The 15,335-nt window shown below is 36.8% G+C and overlaps 1 protein-coding gene across 20 annotated transcripts in view; it reads right to left on the bottom strand.

Moving 5' to 3' along the window:
* gpat2 (glycerol-3-phosphate acyltransferase 2, mitochondrial) overlaps window positions 1-15,335 on the bottom strand; it is a 138,844-nt gene that overhangs the window by 40,452 nt on the left and 83,057 nt on the right. For 10 of the 20 annotated variants that reach the window (NM_001089380.2, XM_073909557.1, XM_068222977.2 and 7 more), the window contains 2 exons: window positions 10,379-10,564; window positions 1,135-1,233 (listed from right to left, as the gene is read on the bottom strand). In NM_001089380.2, coding sequence (NP_001082849.1) covers window positions 1,135-1,233; window positions 10,379-10,564 — 285 coding nt within the window. Of the gene's footprint in view, window positions 1-1,134; window positions 1,234-10,378; window positions 10,629-15,335 lie in introns of all 20 variants that reach the window. The other 10 variants (XM_073909567.1, XM_073909565.1, XM_073909570.1 and 7 more) reach the window with 2 other exon arrangements.

Here is a 15,335-nt window from a genome sequence, read left to right as displayed (position 1 = left end):
GTCTAGCTTAAACCACCTCCAACTTAAACCTGCTTAATAGTCTCTAATGGTCTTGAACACCTTGAGTAGTTGGATCAGCTGTGTTTACTAGAGTTGGAGCTAAACCGTGCAGAGCTGCCGCGCTGAAGGAATCGAGTTTGAGACCAATTACCTAGAATAATCAAGTTTGAACTCAAAACGTGGGGGTTAAGGGGTTTAATATTTTATCCTGTTTTTTATTATTTAATAAGTCTCTTCAATTGGATCAAGGCTTTATATATTAATTTTTTTTTTATGCACTGAATTGTAGTTTATTGTATTTTTTACAAATATGTTTCTAAATTAAATTATATTTCAAATTAAAAATTATATTTCAAAAGTTATTGTTTTGATGACAAAGCTAACAATGTTTTTTGAAAACCATGATGAATAATTTCAGGATTTTTTAAGGATTATTTGAAGTTCACAATTAGTTTGAAACACAAATACTTTGTATTCATTTGTAATAACATTCCAATCATTTAATTACTTTCATAAACAAGATTTCTTTCTCTCTTTCAAAAAAGAAAAAAATTATATTATATATATAATTATATATTATATATATAAAACAGAAGACCTGACTGACCCCTTATATATAAATGGTATTCTTAAGTATTTTTAAGTACTATAATCTTAATTCCCGCAATGTTTTAATGCTTTTAATATTTAATTTTATTTCAAAGAATACCATTTTTCCAATTGAACAGCATATTTTATGAAGTTTTAAAATGCATACTGAGAGACAAAATTATGTGGAAAAATATGAACAAATTTTAGGCAATACCAATTACATTATAAAAGAAATAATGAAGTTATTCCTTATTTACCAAGCAAATAATAAATCTGTTCATCAACAAAACATTCGGCTCCGTTTCAAATTCATAAACCAGTTTGTTTTGTTTCTCCTTACTGTGCATAATTACATGGCTAGATGCATTTTATCGTTTGCGTCTTACCATTATTTTCTCTGCTTTCTGCCACCCTACTCTTACGGCCACCCACTGCCCAAGAACCATTGTGTTAATGCTCTGCATTTGTATGAAATGATTATTTTTCATCTGCTACACTGTGTGTGGATGAGCGAGCTCGTGTGTGCTCGTGTGTGACTCATACCTTCAGAGAGAAAGCCTGTGCGAAATGGATCCTAACACTTCCTCTGTGATCACCCTTCAGCAGGGAGAGCGCAAACCCCAGAGCAGACATAACGCTGGCCTGCAGACCACACAAACAAATGAGAAAACACTCACAAACAATGGTGCACACACTCAAAGCGCTGCCACTCGCCAGCTGATGAAATGACTTGGATCTAATTCGAGAAAACTATTCTGATCTTTTTTTTTTTTTTTGCGGCGCTCTAATGGTGAAGAGCCATTAGAGGAGAAATTAGTGGCTGTAATCACTATAATAACTGGCGTCTATTCGAGACGGATGCACACAATAATATGGATTTCTCAGAGCCCTTTATCTCTCCGTTCTTCCCTAAATGTGAGACAGAAAGCTTCAAGCCGTGTATTTTTACTGCTGCTTATTTGGAAGACGCATCTCACGATCTGCATATTAAAAATCAAATCAAAATGAAAAAAACATACACAAGCGGTTGATTTTAATTATCTGATTATTGCTGCTTATTAGTGTGTAATGAATCAGCTCGCCACAGGAATTAGAAATATAAAACTACACAACTGCAATTACTGTGAAACTTCTGAGTGATTTAGAGCTCATTGCTATATGGTTGCTACTATTCATATACATATACATATTCATATTCATATACTATTCGTATACACCTTATTCATTCATTCATTCATTCATTAATTTTCCTTCGGCTTAGTCTCTATTTCAGAGGTCGCCACAGCGGAATGAACCGACAACTAATCCAACATATGTTTTATGCACTGGATGCCCTTCCAGCCACAACCCAGTATTGGGAAACACACATATACTCTCATTCACAGACACACTCATAAGCTACAGACAATTTAGTTTTTTCAATTCACGTGCTGCGCATGTCATTGGACTGTGGGGGAAACTGGAGCACTTGCAGGAAACCAATGCGAGAACATGCAAACTCCACACAGAAATCCTAACTGACCCAGCCAGCACTTGAACCAGAGACACTGTGTCGCCTATATAAACCTTATTTCATATGCAATCTACTTTTTAAAATTGAAATTGGTTGTGAGGTACTAATGTCACGATTACTGAACATTTCAAATTGATTAAATCTCTTAAAAACAACACTCCACCTTTTTTATTTGGGGTTTGGGGGGAGGGATTAAGGCTCATTTAACAAGTCCGCTAGAGTTAAATAGTTGAGTTTTAGCATTTTTAAATCAATTCAGCAGATCTCTGGATCTGGTGGAGGGCTTTTAGCTGAGCTTAGCATAACTCATTCAATCGGATTAAACCGTTAGCATCTTGCCGAGTTTTGATCATTTTCATAAACTTTTTTATACTAATTGTAAACAACACCTTATAACTTGTAGATCAATAACAGATCTGTGCATACACCGTATTGGTCTTTTCAGCCACCAACAATGCTGTCTCAGACAATCAGTCATGCCCCAAGATAAGATTTAGGATACTTCATCCATGGTCAACACTGACTGACGGAGGCCTACTATGCACATACAATTCAGCATCCAGAGTTTTGTCTAATTGGTTTTCTGTCTAATGCTTGTCATCTTTTCTCATTTATTTTCATATTGTCACTAAGTACACTGGAAGCTTCTGTAGCCAAAACAAATTCATGTCTAAAGCACCCTTGTCAATCAAACTGTTTCTGATATTTAAAAGATTCACTCTTTTGTAGTACCATCGTGTAATAAGATCAACGAAAAATGAAAAGTTGCTATATGAAGCATGGCTAGGAACAATACTCTCATTCTGACGTAATAATCAAAGAACTTTGCTGCTGTACCATGGCTGCAGCAGGTGCACTGATATTACACATAATACTATTAAAACTCAACTGTTTAACTCTGGGGGAGTTGTAAAATATTTGGAACATTTTGATTGAGTGTGTAAATAGAGTAAAAGTGTTCCTATAAATGACAAAATTACAAAAATCCTGTAACTGACATATCACTTTTTAGAAAAATTATGTTGCACAACCCTCATTTTTTATGTTATCCTTTAAATTTGACAATAATAATAATAATAATATTCTTTAGAATATGTTTATTTGACAGAACAGAGTGCATGAATACAAAGTAACTGTTAGCACAACAATGTAAATGTATACACATTTAGTAGCACATTACCATACACTCAAATTACAGTATAGAACTTCTGCACTCTTTTAAAATCTGCCCCTGTTTGGTGTCCTCCAGGGTTCAATTCCGGCCGGGTCCATTGCTTTTCAATTTATACATGTTTCCTTTTGGTAGTATTATAAGGAAATATAAAATCTCTTTTCATGTTTATGCAGATGATTTTTAAAATCTCAGAACTCTCTGCAGTCTTTAATTGATTGTCTTGAGGATATTAAATAATGGGTGGCAACTTTAAGACATATTTTTATTCTATTGCCTTACCTGGCTTTAAATCTTTATTGTGCATTGTTTTTGCCATACTATTATTCTTATTAGCACTTTTATTGTTATCTTACTGTTTTAGAATGTGTGCTATGGTTTTGTTCAGCACTTTGATCAGTGCCAAACTGAAGTTAAATGCGCTTTAGAAATAGACTTTACTTACTTTCAATCTTAGTTAAGCAGGTTTTTAATTGAAAGGATAATTCACACAAACATAAAAAATGTCCCATCATTTATTCTCCCTGATATAGTTTTAAACATTTTGAGTTTCTTTCTTCAGTTGAACACAAAAAGATATTTTGAAGAATGCTGCTTGCTGAGACTCATCGACTTTGAACGTAAGGAGAAAAAAAAAACTTGTTTAAATGCATCCTGCATTTTTTTTAATCAAAATATATTGTGTTCAACAAAAGAATTAAACTTGCATAGGTTTAAAACAGATGAAGGATGAGTAAACGATGACAGAATTGTAGAATAGCTTAAGTCTTGGCAAGATCACTTTAGCATGACTGCAGGTTTCTGTTTATTTTATAATCATTCCAATATGTCCTACAGAGAATGAGAGAGCAAATGCTGTAACGGCAAAGTTTTTATTTACTTCAAGAAATATGTTCCCTACAGTTCTGTGAAGATTAAAATCCTGTAGGCTGATACACAGTGGTAAGCATACATTGAGATAATTAAACTGGCACCAAATATGTAAATATGTGCCTAAAAGTGCAAAAACGTGTCAAAAAACCTACTGAGGCAACGCTGGTCAAGTCCTATGGATAACTCTGGTGTACTTGAAAAAAGAGAAGTGATGTTTACAGTGAAATATCTTTACATTCCTTTTGTCTATAGTTTATTTTCATTAAAATAAAGTATAATCATGTGCATATCTCCCTGTGTTCACGTGGGTTTCCTCCGGATGCTCCGGTTTCTCCCACAGTCCAAAGACATGTGGTACAGGTGAATTGGGTAGGCTAAATTGTCCGTAGTGTATGAGTGTGTGTGTGTGTGTGTGAATAAGTGTTTGTGGATGTTTCCCAAAGATGGGTTGCGGCTGGAAGGGCATACGCTGCGTAAACACGTGCTGGATAATTATTATTATTTTTTTTTTTCACTGGATTAAGCCGGAAAAAAAATAATGAATGAATGAATGAATGAATGAATGAATATACAGTTGAAGTCAGAATTATTAGCCCCCCTGAATTATTAGCGCTGCTGTTTATTTTTTCCCCAATTTCTGTTTAATGGAGGGCAGATTGTTTCAGCACATTTCTAAGCATAATAGTTTTAAAAACCTATTTCTAATAACTGATTTATTTTATCTTTGTCATGATGACAGTAAATAATATTTTACTTGATATTTTTAAGACACTTCTATACAGCTTAAAGTGACATTTAAAGGCTTAACTAGGTTAATAAGGTGAACTAGGCAGGTTAGGGTAATTAGCCAAGTTATTGTATAACGATGGTTTGTTCTGTAGACTCTCGGAAAAAAAACTACCTTAAAGGGGCTAATAATTTTGTCCCAAAAATACTTTTTAAAAAATTCAAAACTGCTTTTATTCTAGCCAAAATAAAACACATAAGACTTTTTCTAGAAGAAAAAATATTATCAGACACACTGTGAAAATTTCCTTGCTCTGTCAAACTTCATTTGGGAAATATTTAAAAAAGAAGAAAAAAATAAAAACGGGGCTAATAATTCTGACTTCAACTGTATATATATATTATTGTTAGCCCCCCTTCAAATTTTTTTCTTCTTTTTAAAATATTTTTCAAATGATGTTTAACAGAGCAAGGAAATTTTCAAAGTATGTCTGATAATATTGTTTTATTTTGGCTAGAATAAAAGCAGTTTTTAATTTTTTAAACACAATTTTAGGGACAAAATTATTAGCCCCTTTAAGCTATATTTTTTCTCGATAATCTACAGAACAAACCACTTTTATACAATAACTTGCCTAATTACCCTAACCTGCCTAGGTAACCTAATTAACCCAGTTAAGCCTTTAAATGTCACTTTAAGCTGTATTGAAGTGTCTTGAAAAATATCTAGTAAAATATTATATGATAGTCAACATGGCAAAGATAAAACAAATCAGTTATTAGAGATGAAAAATGTAAAAAATGATGAAAAATGTGTTGAAAAAATTTGCTCTCCGTTAAACAGAAATTGGGGAAAAAATAAACAAGCAGTCTAAAAATTCAGGGGGGCTAATAATTCTGACTTCAACTGTATATATATATATATATATATATATATATATATATATATATATATATATATATATATATATATATATATATATATAAACCATAAATAAACAGATGTCTCATTAACTGGCATTTCTGTGTGGGTGCTTCAAGTAAGTCATCTATAACACTGGGCTCATCAAAGGCTGCTCAGTAAACAATCGAGTGACAAGTTGACCATGCAACGTTGTGGCATCTTGGACAACTAATTAATTTTTACTGTTATTGCTGGCAGTTTGACTTGAAGACATGTTGATGTTTCTGGAGCACTTGAAAATGGATTTATAAATATTATCTATGGTTGCTATGATGTTCAGTGCTGTTGTTCTAGGGTTTTTATAAGGCTATATAATTAGTTGTTTTAAGTTGTTATTAAGTTATTAGGTCCTGTGTGGTTGCTAAGACAATGGCATTTAAGGTTGTTTTGTGTGGTTGTAAGCTAATGTTAAGAGGTTGCTAAGAAGGTTTGAGCAGTTGCCAGGTGGTCACCAGTTATTGAGGTGGTTGCTGAGACTATGCTGAGTGGCTGCTGTATAAATGTTAGGAGGTTTCTAAGATTTAGGGGTGGTTGCTAAGATTCAAGAGAGTGCTTGACAGACTTTTAAAACAAAATGTACAAAAATAAATAATAATAATTAGAAATTTGTTTTAATATTTTAAAAAGTGTAAATAAAGTATGAACAAAAATAAAACAATGGTAAAATAAAAATTAATTACTTAAAAAAAATAAACTAATAAGCAAAAATACTTGATAATAAAAATTAAAAAAAGATTAAAACAAGTAAATAAATGTGCAAGATACAGTCATAAATAGTAGAGGTCTGCATTAACCAGGACTCAACCAGATTTCTGCTCCGTGATGCTGTGTTTAGCTTGTTTGTTGCTGTGTGTGTGAGTGTATATGTGTGTGCGTGCGAATGAGAGGGGCGTGTGTGTGTGTGTCTGCGCGAATGAAAGAGCTTTGTGCTGTCTGTCTGTGCTGTCTATGTGTGTGTGTTTGTGTATGTGTGTGTATGTGTGTGAATGAGAGACAGAGCGTGATGTGCGTGTCACTTGATTGGTGCTTATGTGTATGTGCGTGTTTATATAGGCCCCGTTTACACTAATGCGTTTTCATTTAAAACGCATAAGTTTTGCTACGGTTACGCCATCAGTCCACACTACGCCGGAGTTTTCAAAACACTGGAGAGGCCGTTTTCATTCTAAAAAGCTGCTGCTCCGTCTCAGTGTGGATGGGGAAATAGGAGACATCTGAAAACGAAGGCGGGGCTGCAGACATTCACCTATCTGATTGGGGCTTTTCCTCAATATTAAGTAGCCTACACACACAGTTCAGTCTCGCATCCTCTCCCTGTAAGTTCAGACTTTGCAAGTTTGATATGGAAAACGCTCTGGTTACTAAAGTAACCCTCGTTCCCCGAGGAGGGGAACGGAAATGCTATTAGTGGATTTTAATTATAATCCACGAATGGGAGATTTCGTTTCAGAAAGCCAATTGTCTGAAAGAGTATACAACAGGCCAAAGAAATGTCAATGAATTGGCAGCATAAGCTTGCGCACGTGTGCCTTATTGCCAATTATCTCCGCATATAAGCACAGGTGGAGCAAGCACACGCTATCCTTTTAAGCTGAAGAGACTGAACTAACAGCTAAGGAACAGTCAATATGGCGATGATAAATAGCATTTCCGTTCCCCGAGGGTTACTTTAGTAACCAGAGCGTTCCCCTTCGGATGGGGAACTCCAATGCTATTAGTAGATTTTAATTATAATCCACGAATGGGAGAAAGTATGGAAAACGCCATAATGACTGCACCTTACCTACGCCTCCGATGAGAGGATAGCCAAGCAAGCGTGATGTGGTCTCTGGCCCTTACTTATCCCACTTCAACAGAAGTTTTACGGATTTAGATATATTTTTTGGGAAGTCGCAAGTGTCTAGATAATTCTAGGAATAAACGACAGTACGTTGGGAGGCGTGCAGTCCCAATAGGGAGGACGCTACGGAGGCCATCTGCTACTCAATGGGGAGATAAGATGACAGAATACATATGGACTAGCCCTGAGAAGGGGAAGTACGCATATAATAAAATGGTTAGCGGAGAGGGAAGACATGGGTCCGCCCGTGAGGGGGGACAGCACCGTGGCTGAATAAGCATATGAGATCGCCTAGTGGGGATCACGCATAGCGGGCACCTATACCCAAAACGCAGGCTGACCAGCGGGCAGACCTACAACCTAGTGGGCCAGCAAGTGACTCCTCCGCTGAGTCAGTGCTGGGGGCCTCGGAGGAATCTGCAGGGCTCACCTGACGGGGAACTTTACTGACAGATAAAAAGGCTCCGTGTTAGGGAGAATGGCGCAGCAAGCATGTTTCAACACCTTCACCGAGTTGTTTCCTTAATCACCAAGGGTTACCTAATACCCTTGAGGAAACCGGCTCCACTCGCAGATTGTAACCTTGCAAATGTATTAGGTGTGGCTCAGCCCGCAGCTTTACAGATGCTGTACGTGCACGCGCCCAAGAGCATGCGAAGCTCCGAGTGGAGTGCGCACGCACTCTCGGGGGACACGGTTCGCCTTGGGCACATATTCTGGGCGGGGTCTCAGGAACGAGAGAGTAAGCCAGCCCGAATCACAGGCACAAGTCACTGACCGAAAAATGCCTCCAGGTCCCCGATCCTCTAATCGATATCAACGCGACCAGCAGAGCTGTCTTCAGAGACAGAAATCTTAAAGATACTGAGTCGAGGATTGAAGGGATCTGAGGCAGGTTCGTGAGAATGAGGGCGAGATCCTAAGAGGGCATGAGAGGGGGGCAGGGTGGAATAATTCGCCTAGCGCCTCTGAGGGACCGGATGATGAGGTTATGCGTTCCCACGGTGCTGCCAGCCACCGCGTCATGAGAGCGGAGATGGCAGCCACGTAACCTTGAGTGTGGAGGGCTACAGCCTGCTTTCCAGCTTCTCTAGGCGTAAGAAAGCACAACGCTGATCTGGCAAATTTCGGGGATCTTCTCAACGAGAGACGCACCATTCAGTGAATAGACTCCACTTCAGGGTATAGCCGCGCTCGTGGAAGGGGCTCTAGCCCGAGTGACGGTATTAATAACCACCGAAATCGGTAGGTTACCTAAGTCTTCCTCGCGTCTAAGGTCCACCCGTGGAGGTTCCAAAGATCTGGGTGAGGGTGCCAGATGGTGGCTGTCCCTGAGAGAGTAGGTGCTCTCTCAAAGGGATCTGCCAGGGGAGGACCATCGCGAGGAGGGAGAGCTCTGACATCCAGGTCCGGTTGGGCCAGAGGGGCGCAACCAGCGTATTTGACCAGAGCCAGAGCCCTCGGTCAAGGAAAAGAAAAACTGGCAATGAGCACTCTCGGGGGAAGCAAACAGAAAGATCTGGGCTTTCCCGAATCACGCCCATATTAGCTGAACAGACTCGGGGTGGAGTCTCCATTCACCAGGACGTAAAGGCTGCTGTGAGAGCGCATCAGCTGCACGGTTGAGCTTGCCTGAAATGTGAATGGCGCGCAGCGATTTCAGCCGCGGATGACTCCAGAGGAGCAGACGGCAGGCAAGCTGAGACATGCGGTGAGAGCAAATACCCCCCAAGTGGTTGATATATGCCACCGCCGATGTGCTGTCCGTCCTGACCAGCATGTGTTGCTGCTCATGAGGGAATTATAATGCTTTGTTTTATCGTTTCATCTTCATTTATAAGAACAGTAGCATATTTACAGCTGATGTATACGCTATTTCTGTCCGTTCGCATCCTATCCCTTTGTGCCCCCTGGCGGCATATTCACAAACTGTGGTCAAACATTAAAAACACGCGCTTGCCAATTTAAAGCGGCGGCGGTATAAGCCTCGGCAGTAATGGCCACATTTAACTCTAACCTACTCTATGTGCACGAGTTTGTGTCGCAAGCTATGTGTGTGTGCTTAACGCGAGCCTCAGTGGAGTGCGCATGCGCAAACAAGAACTGTGAAAGCATTTAAACTTGACGCGCTCACCAGAAACACAAGATTTTTTATGTGAGATTGCCAACTGTGCAGACGAATTTCAAATATTGCAAATTAGAAAAAGTTGGTCAGTGAAATTATTCTACTGTAAGTAATGTTTACTCAGCAATAACTCTCCAGTACCGATAGCAGAACCGTTAACATCAGAGCTTATCGATACTTCAGTCTTTTATAATGTAGCACTGACAGCGATAAAGTACAGAGTTTCGGTACCAATCCCTAATAAAAACTGAGTACATGTTCATTTTTCTCTTTAAGGCGGTTTTTATTACTATCTGTCAGATGGAAAAAATGTTTGCAAAAGCAATAACACACTATCAACACCAAGCTACACGCAAGACTGAGTTTAATACTGGAGTTAAAGAGTTTTGACAAATGCTTCCAAAGTCTATGATCACAGTGCTGCCATTATGAGCACCATCATCATGTTTGCCTTTGTCAGGAGAATGTGAATCTACTTCAGTTTGTAATTTGTTTATTGGTTTATTAATAGTTTTGTGTGCTAAAGCTGACAGTCATTATGGAATGGTGTGTACTGCAAATATTAAGGTCGTCACCTGTGAACGTATAACGTGGCATGGCAGGCAATCATAGGAAATGCCCACTGGCACAATGCAAACATCGGGCACTAGACCGTCACTGATGGCCTGATGTACACGCGCCAGCCACTGCCCGCTGTGACCTTCGGCTGTAGAGATGCCCACGCAGAGAGAAGCGCCCCCTCGTAACAGCTCACCGATGAACTGTGGAGTGGAACAGAAGAGGAGGAATGGATGAATAAAAATGTTTGTAGGGAAAATAGAGCGGCTGGACAGTTTTTATGATGAAGAAGAGACGTGAAGCAGAAAAAAAAGAACTCTATATCTGCAAATCAGACCAATAAAATGAACTGGAAGTCTGGTGTACATTTGAGTGTAGTGTCAGAGAGGAGAGACATAAAAGTAGCAAGCAAGCACTTCTGCAGAATCAAATGAGACTTTTCTAGCACTGGGAGAAAGTATTATGATGATTCTGTCATCATTTTACTCAGCCTCATGTCTTTTAAAACCCATATAGCTCCGCCAGTGAATGTCAAGCTAATCCAAAATGGACAAAAATAATAAATGAAATAAAAATCATGCCAAATATTCAGAGTAATCTTTGTGTGACAAGCATAACTTTTGAGTTATCATAAACTAGCTTTAGAATCTTAATAATTTAGGAACATATTCACACCATTTTAGTGTTATTACAGTATTTGCTGCGTGTAAACAATATTCAGTAGTTTTTTTAGTTTGACATTGGGTAATGTAATAACCATGGGAATTGCTAGACATAAAGCTTTACTGGGGCACAGCTCACTCTCAAAAAAAAAAAAAAAAAAAAAAAAAAAATATATATATATATATATATATATATATATATATATATATATATATATATATATATATATATATATATATATATATATATATATATTTTATAGCAGTATTATTGTTATTGTACAATTATTATTCAAAAATTACAGAAATTATTCCTAAATGTAACTAAAAAAACAATCTAAAGACACAACTGGAGTGATGCAGATAATTCAAGAAACCTTTTGCATGAATTTTAATTCAATTTTGAAATTCTATAGAAAATTCTATAAAATACAAAAATAGATGTTTTATAGAATTATCTGTTGTGTGTTGTCTTAGAATGTAATATAATTTGTGATGTTAATTAGTTTGATTTCTGTTATACAATACAATTATACTTAAATGTTAGTTTTAGTAATTTTATTACTCCAACTTCAACTTTTTCTACAGTGCAGTTCCAGTCCAGCTAACTCACTGGAGTGATTGGATTATTTTTATGATGGATGAATAGAGCCTTAAAAACTGACTGTGTTCATCTGGCAAACGAAAGTTATATATACCTGCACCATGAGGGGAAGTAAATCATGGGCTAGTTTTAATCTATTTTGAACACATTCTTAATCAAATCATAAAAAATAATACTCTGAATGATAAAAATCTATTAGTAAACTAATTTAGTGAGTCTAAAAATAAAAACAAAATCCAATGAACTTCAGTTTACAGTTAAATAAAAGCATATGAATTCCATCTACTTTCCTATACACACTTATACACAGCACCTTATAACAATATACAATGCAATACTTTCTCATTCGCATTTGTAAACAGCACCTTATAACTTGTATATTTATAACACGTGTACAGACAATTCAACATCCAGAGCTTTTTGTCGAATTACATCTGTTTACTCTTAACACAATACTATCGTTGACTGTTTCAATATTTTGCAATTTAATAACTTTTTAAAATAAACCCATGTAACTAAAGTACCTTGGCTTTCCTAAATGTGTGTATATTTCATTCTAATGTTCTTATTAAAAAATAAATAAATAAAAAAGGAGTTTTCGAATGTTTGAATAAGAAGTATTTGATGTTTGAAAAGTCATAAGTCTAAATTGACTGCATACTGTGCATTCCAATGTCCACTTCTTTTTCCTGTGCCCTTGCAACTTTCTGCTAACTAAACATAACTTTCTGATAGAAGACGTTATTATCAGTGCAGTTAAAAAACCTTCCTCTCTTGTTTAATGACATTGTAAAATGTGATGATAGTCATTCAAATCTCAATTCTAAACTCTCAATGAAAGCTTTGATTGTAAATATTATGCAATGATATGATATGTTCTATGGCCATTCTTGCAGTTATTAAAAATGATGGATTTAATGTGACATGAGCAAACTATGACGAAATTTAATTTGTGGTGAACAATTCCTTTTATCAGCCCCTTCTCAAAGTGTATTTTTACTATAAAAAGCCTGCATTGACTTGGAAAAAAATGTCCTTTTCTTATTTACACACCTAAGTATGTGTTTTGAATAATATACAGTGGGGGAAATGAGTATTCAACAAGTCACCATTTTTCTCAGAAAACATTCTTAAAGGTGCTGTTGACTTGAAATTTTACTAGATGTTGATAACCAAAAAACACATACAGTTGAAGTCTGAATTATTAGCCCCCCCTCCCTGAATTATTACCCGTCTGTTTATTTTTCCCCAATTTCTGTTTAGTAGAGAGAAGATTTGTCAACACATTTCTAAACATTTTTATAAACTCAACTCATCTCTAATAACGCATTTATTTTATCTTTGCCATGATGACAGTAAATATTATTTTTCTAGATATTTTTCAAAACACCTCTATACAGCTTAAAGTGACATTTAGAGGCTTAACTAGGTTTAATTGAATAAGGCTGGTTTGTTCTGTAGAAAAAAATTGCTTAAAGGGGCTAATAATTTTGACCCTAAAATGTATTTTTAAAAAATTGAAAACTGTGTTTATTCTAGCCAAAACAAAACAAATGAGACTTTTTCCAAAAGAAAGAAATATTATCAGACGCACTGTAAAAATGTCCTTGCTTTGTTAAACATATTTTAGGAAAAATTAAAAAAAGAAAAAAAAAGAAAAGAGGGGGAAAATAATTCTGACTTCAACTGTATATGAAAGAAAACAAATCTAACTAGCTTACAAATGAAGTTATGTGCAATAAAATGAAATGACAGGGGAAAAAGTATTGAATATGAAGAAAGGAAGTTGTAGAAAAGCAGTAAAAGCCCAGACAGCAGCTGAAATGTCTCAGAAGTTATTTAGCAACTCTCTGCCCTTCCTTATTGTAAATTAACATTTGCTGCTTCAGTCCAACATCTACATTACCAGGATGATGACGATGATGAAACCAGAGAGGACATTTCAGCAAGACAATGATTCAAAACACAGCCAAGAAAACTCTCAAATGCTTTCAGAGAAAGAAAATCAAGCTGTAGAATGGCCCAGTCAATCACCTAACTTGAATTCAATAATGAATAAAAAATAAAGATAGAATTTGATAGATAAAACCCTTAGAACCATCAAGATTTTTACATTCTTTTGAAGTATGTGAAGAAATCACACCTGAGCAAAGGCATGTGACTTCATTATCCATTTGAGAGGCGTCTTTAAGATGAACTTTCAAGTCAAGAGCACTTTTAAGTCAAGAAACATGTTTTCTGAGGAAGTATATGTAAGTATATGAAAGTATATTTCCGTCACTGTATATGTTTTGAAATTTATAAGTCCTTGTAAATGACACCATTTAAATGTTTGCATGAACTATATCTTTAACCATCTCCTCCTTTTTGCACACATCAAATCTCCCCCAAATCCTTCTTGAGAAGCCTGATAAGCTCATGTGTTATTCCAGGCATGACAGATTATTTCCTGTTTGTTTACGCCAATCAGAAGTCACACATATGCACATATCTAATCAAATCCCTTCATATTGCAACACATCACTAATCAAGAACAAAATGCAGATCATTTCAAATCTCGCTTAAAACCCTGCTTACAATCAGGACGTCCAAATTCTTGTAAATACTTCTCGTAAACGGCTAATAAAATGTTCCTTCCAGAAATTCAGATAACAGTGTGATTCTGACTATAAATCTGGAGGCTCTGGAGATTTATTATCCACCTCCAGGCATCAGTGAGGCAGAGTAATGGGTTCGGCGACTCATGCAACCACCCGATGAAACATCTGCTGTCCACAGGTGCCCTATTGTTATAACACACTGCACCTATCAAGAGGCCCGGTGCTGATGCAGACTAGCCCGCTATAAAAAGGTGGGTGACTCGCCATCTCAAGACTATCAATGTAGGGTTGCACAAAATGTCGTTTCAGCATCGACATCGCAATGTGCATATCTGCCCAGTGTATACTTCAAACGAAATAAAACAGATCTGAAATTACGTAATTTAAAAATGAATGGCAGTTCAAAACAGCTCACTAAAGCAAACATTTTTGGGGGGGGGGGGGGGGGGGGGGGGGGTGTGGTATTGTTTTGATCCTAAACACCTTTGAGCTACCATTTGGTAAATGATGATTACACCAGTGCTTTCTACACATAGGCCTTGTTTACATCAATACGTTTAATTTTTAAAATGTCATTTTAAAATAAAAATGATCCACATCCACACTGGTGGATGTCCACAGAGGAAAATAAAAACCTCACTGCCACAGTTAGAGTTTCGGAAGTGTTATTGCAGAGCAACCCAAACAGCGAGTAGAAGTATAAATGCACGGCAAAATGAAACACGTGGGATGCGATGATCACTTAATGCAAAAGTATAAACCAGGCTTTAGTAATATCAAGTTGTCTGGAAAAAGATAGCTTGTGATGTATGTGTTTGTCAAGTTGTCATAACATCGTCACGTTTGCATGTAAAATAGCTTAACTGAGCAAATAACATTCAACGTTATCATAAGTTTGCATGCAATCTCCTTTATATTCATGACATGTCATGTCATGCTATGCCATGAGTCTTATGAACACCCCCTTCAAGTAAAGTGCTATCCATATAAGATCTGTGGAGTCATTAGCCGCCCTGCCACTGTCATGCCTAAAGCAAGTATACCAGTGCATGCCAGCGTCAGTTTCCAAAGCAATTTCTAGTGTCTGATCAGGCCATAGGGCTTCTTC

This window comes from Danio rerio, chromosome 8 (assembly GCF_049306965.1).
Source record: "Danio rerio strain Tuebingen ecotype United States chromosome 8, GRCz12tu, whole genome shotgun sequence".
Lineage (NCBI taxonomy): Eukaryota > Metazoa > Chordata > Actinopteri > Cypriniformes > Danionidae > Danio > Danio rerio.
The sequence above is the reverse complement of the archived record's forward strand: the minus strand, read 5'-3'. Positions and strand labels throughout refer to the sequence as shown.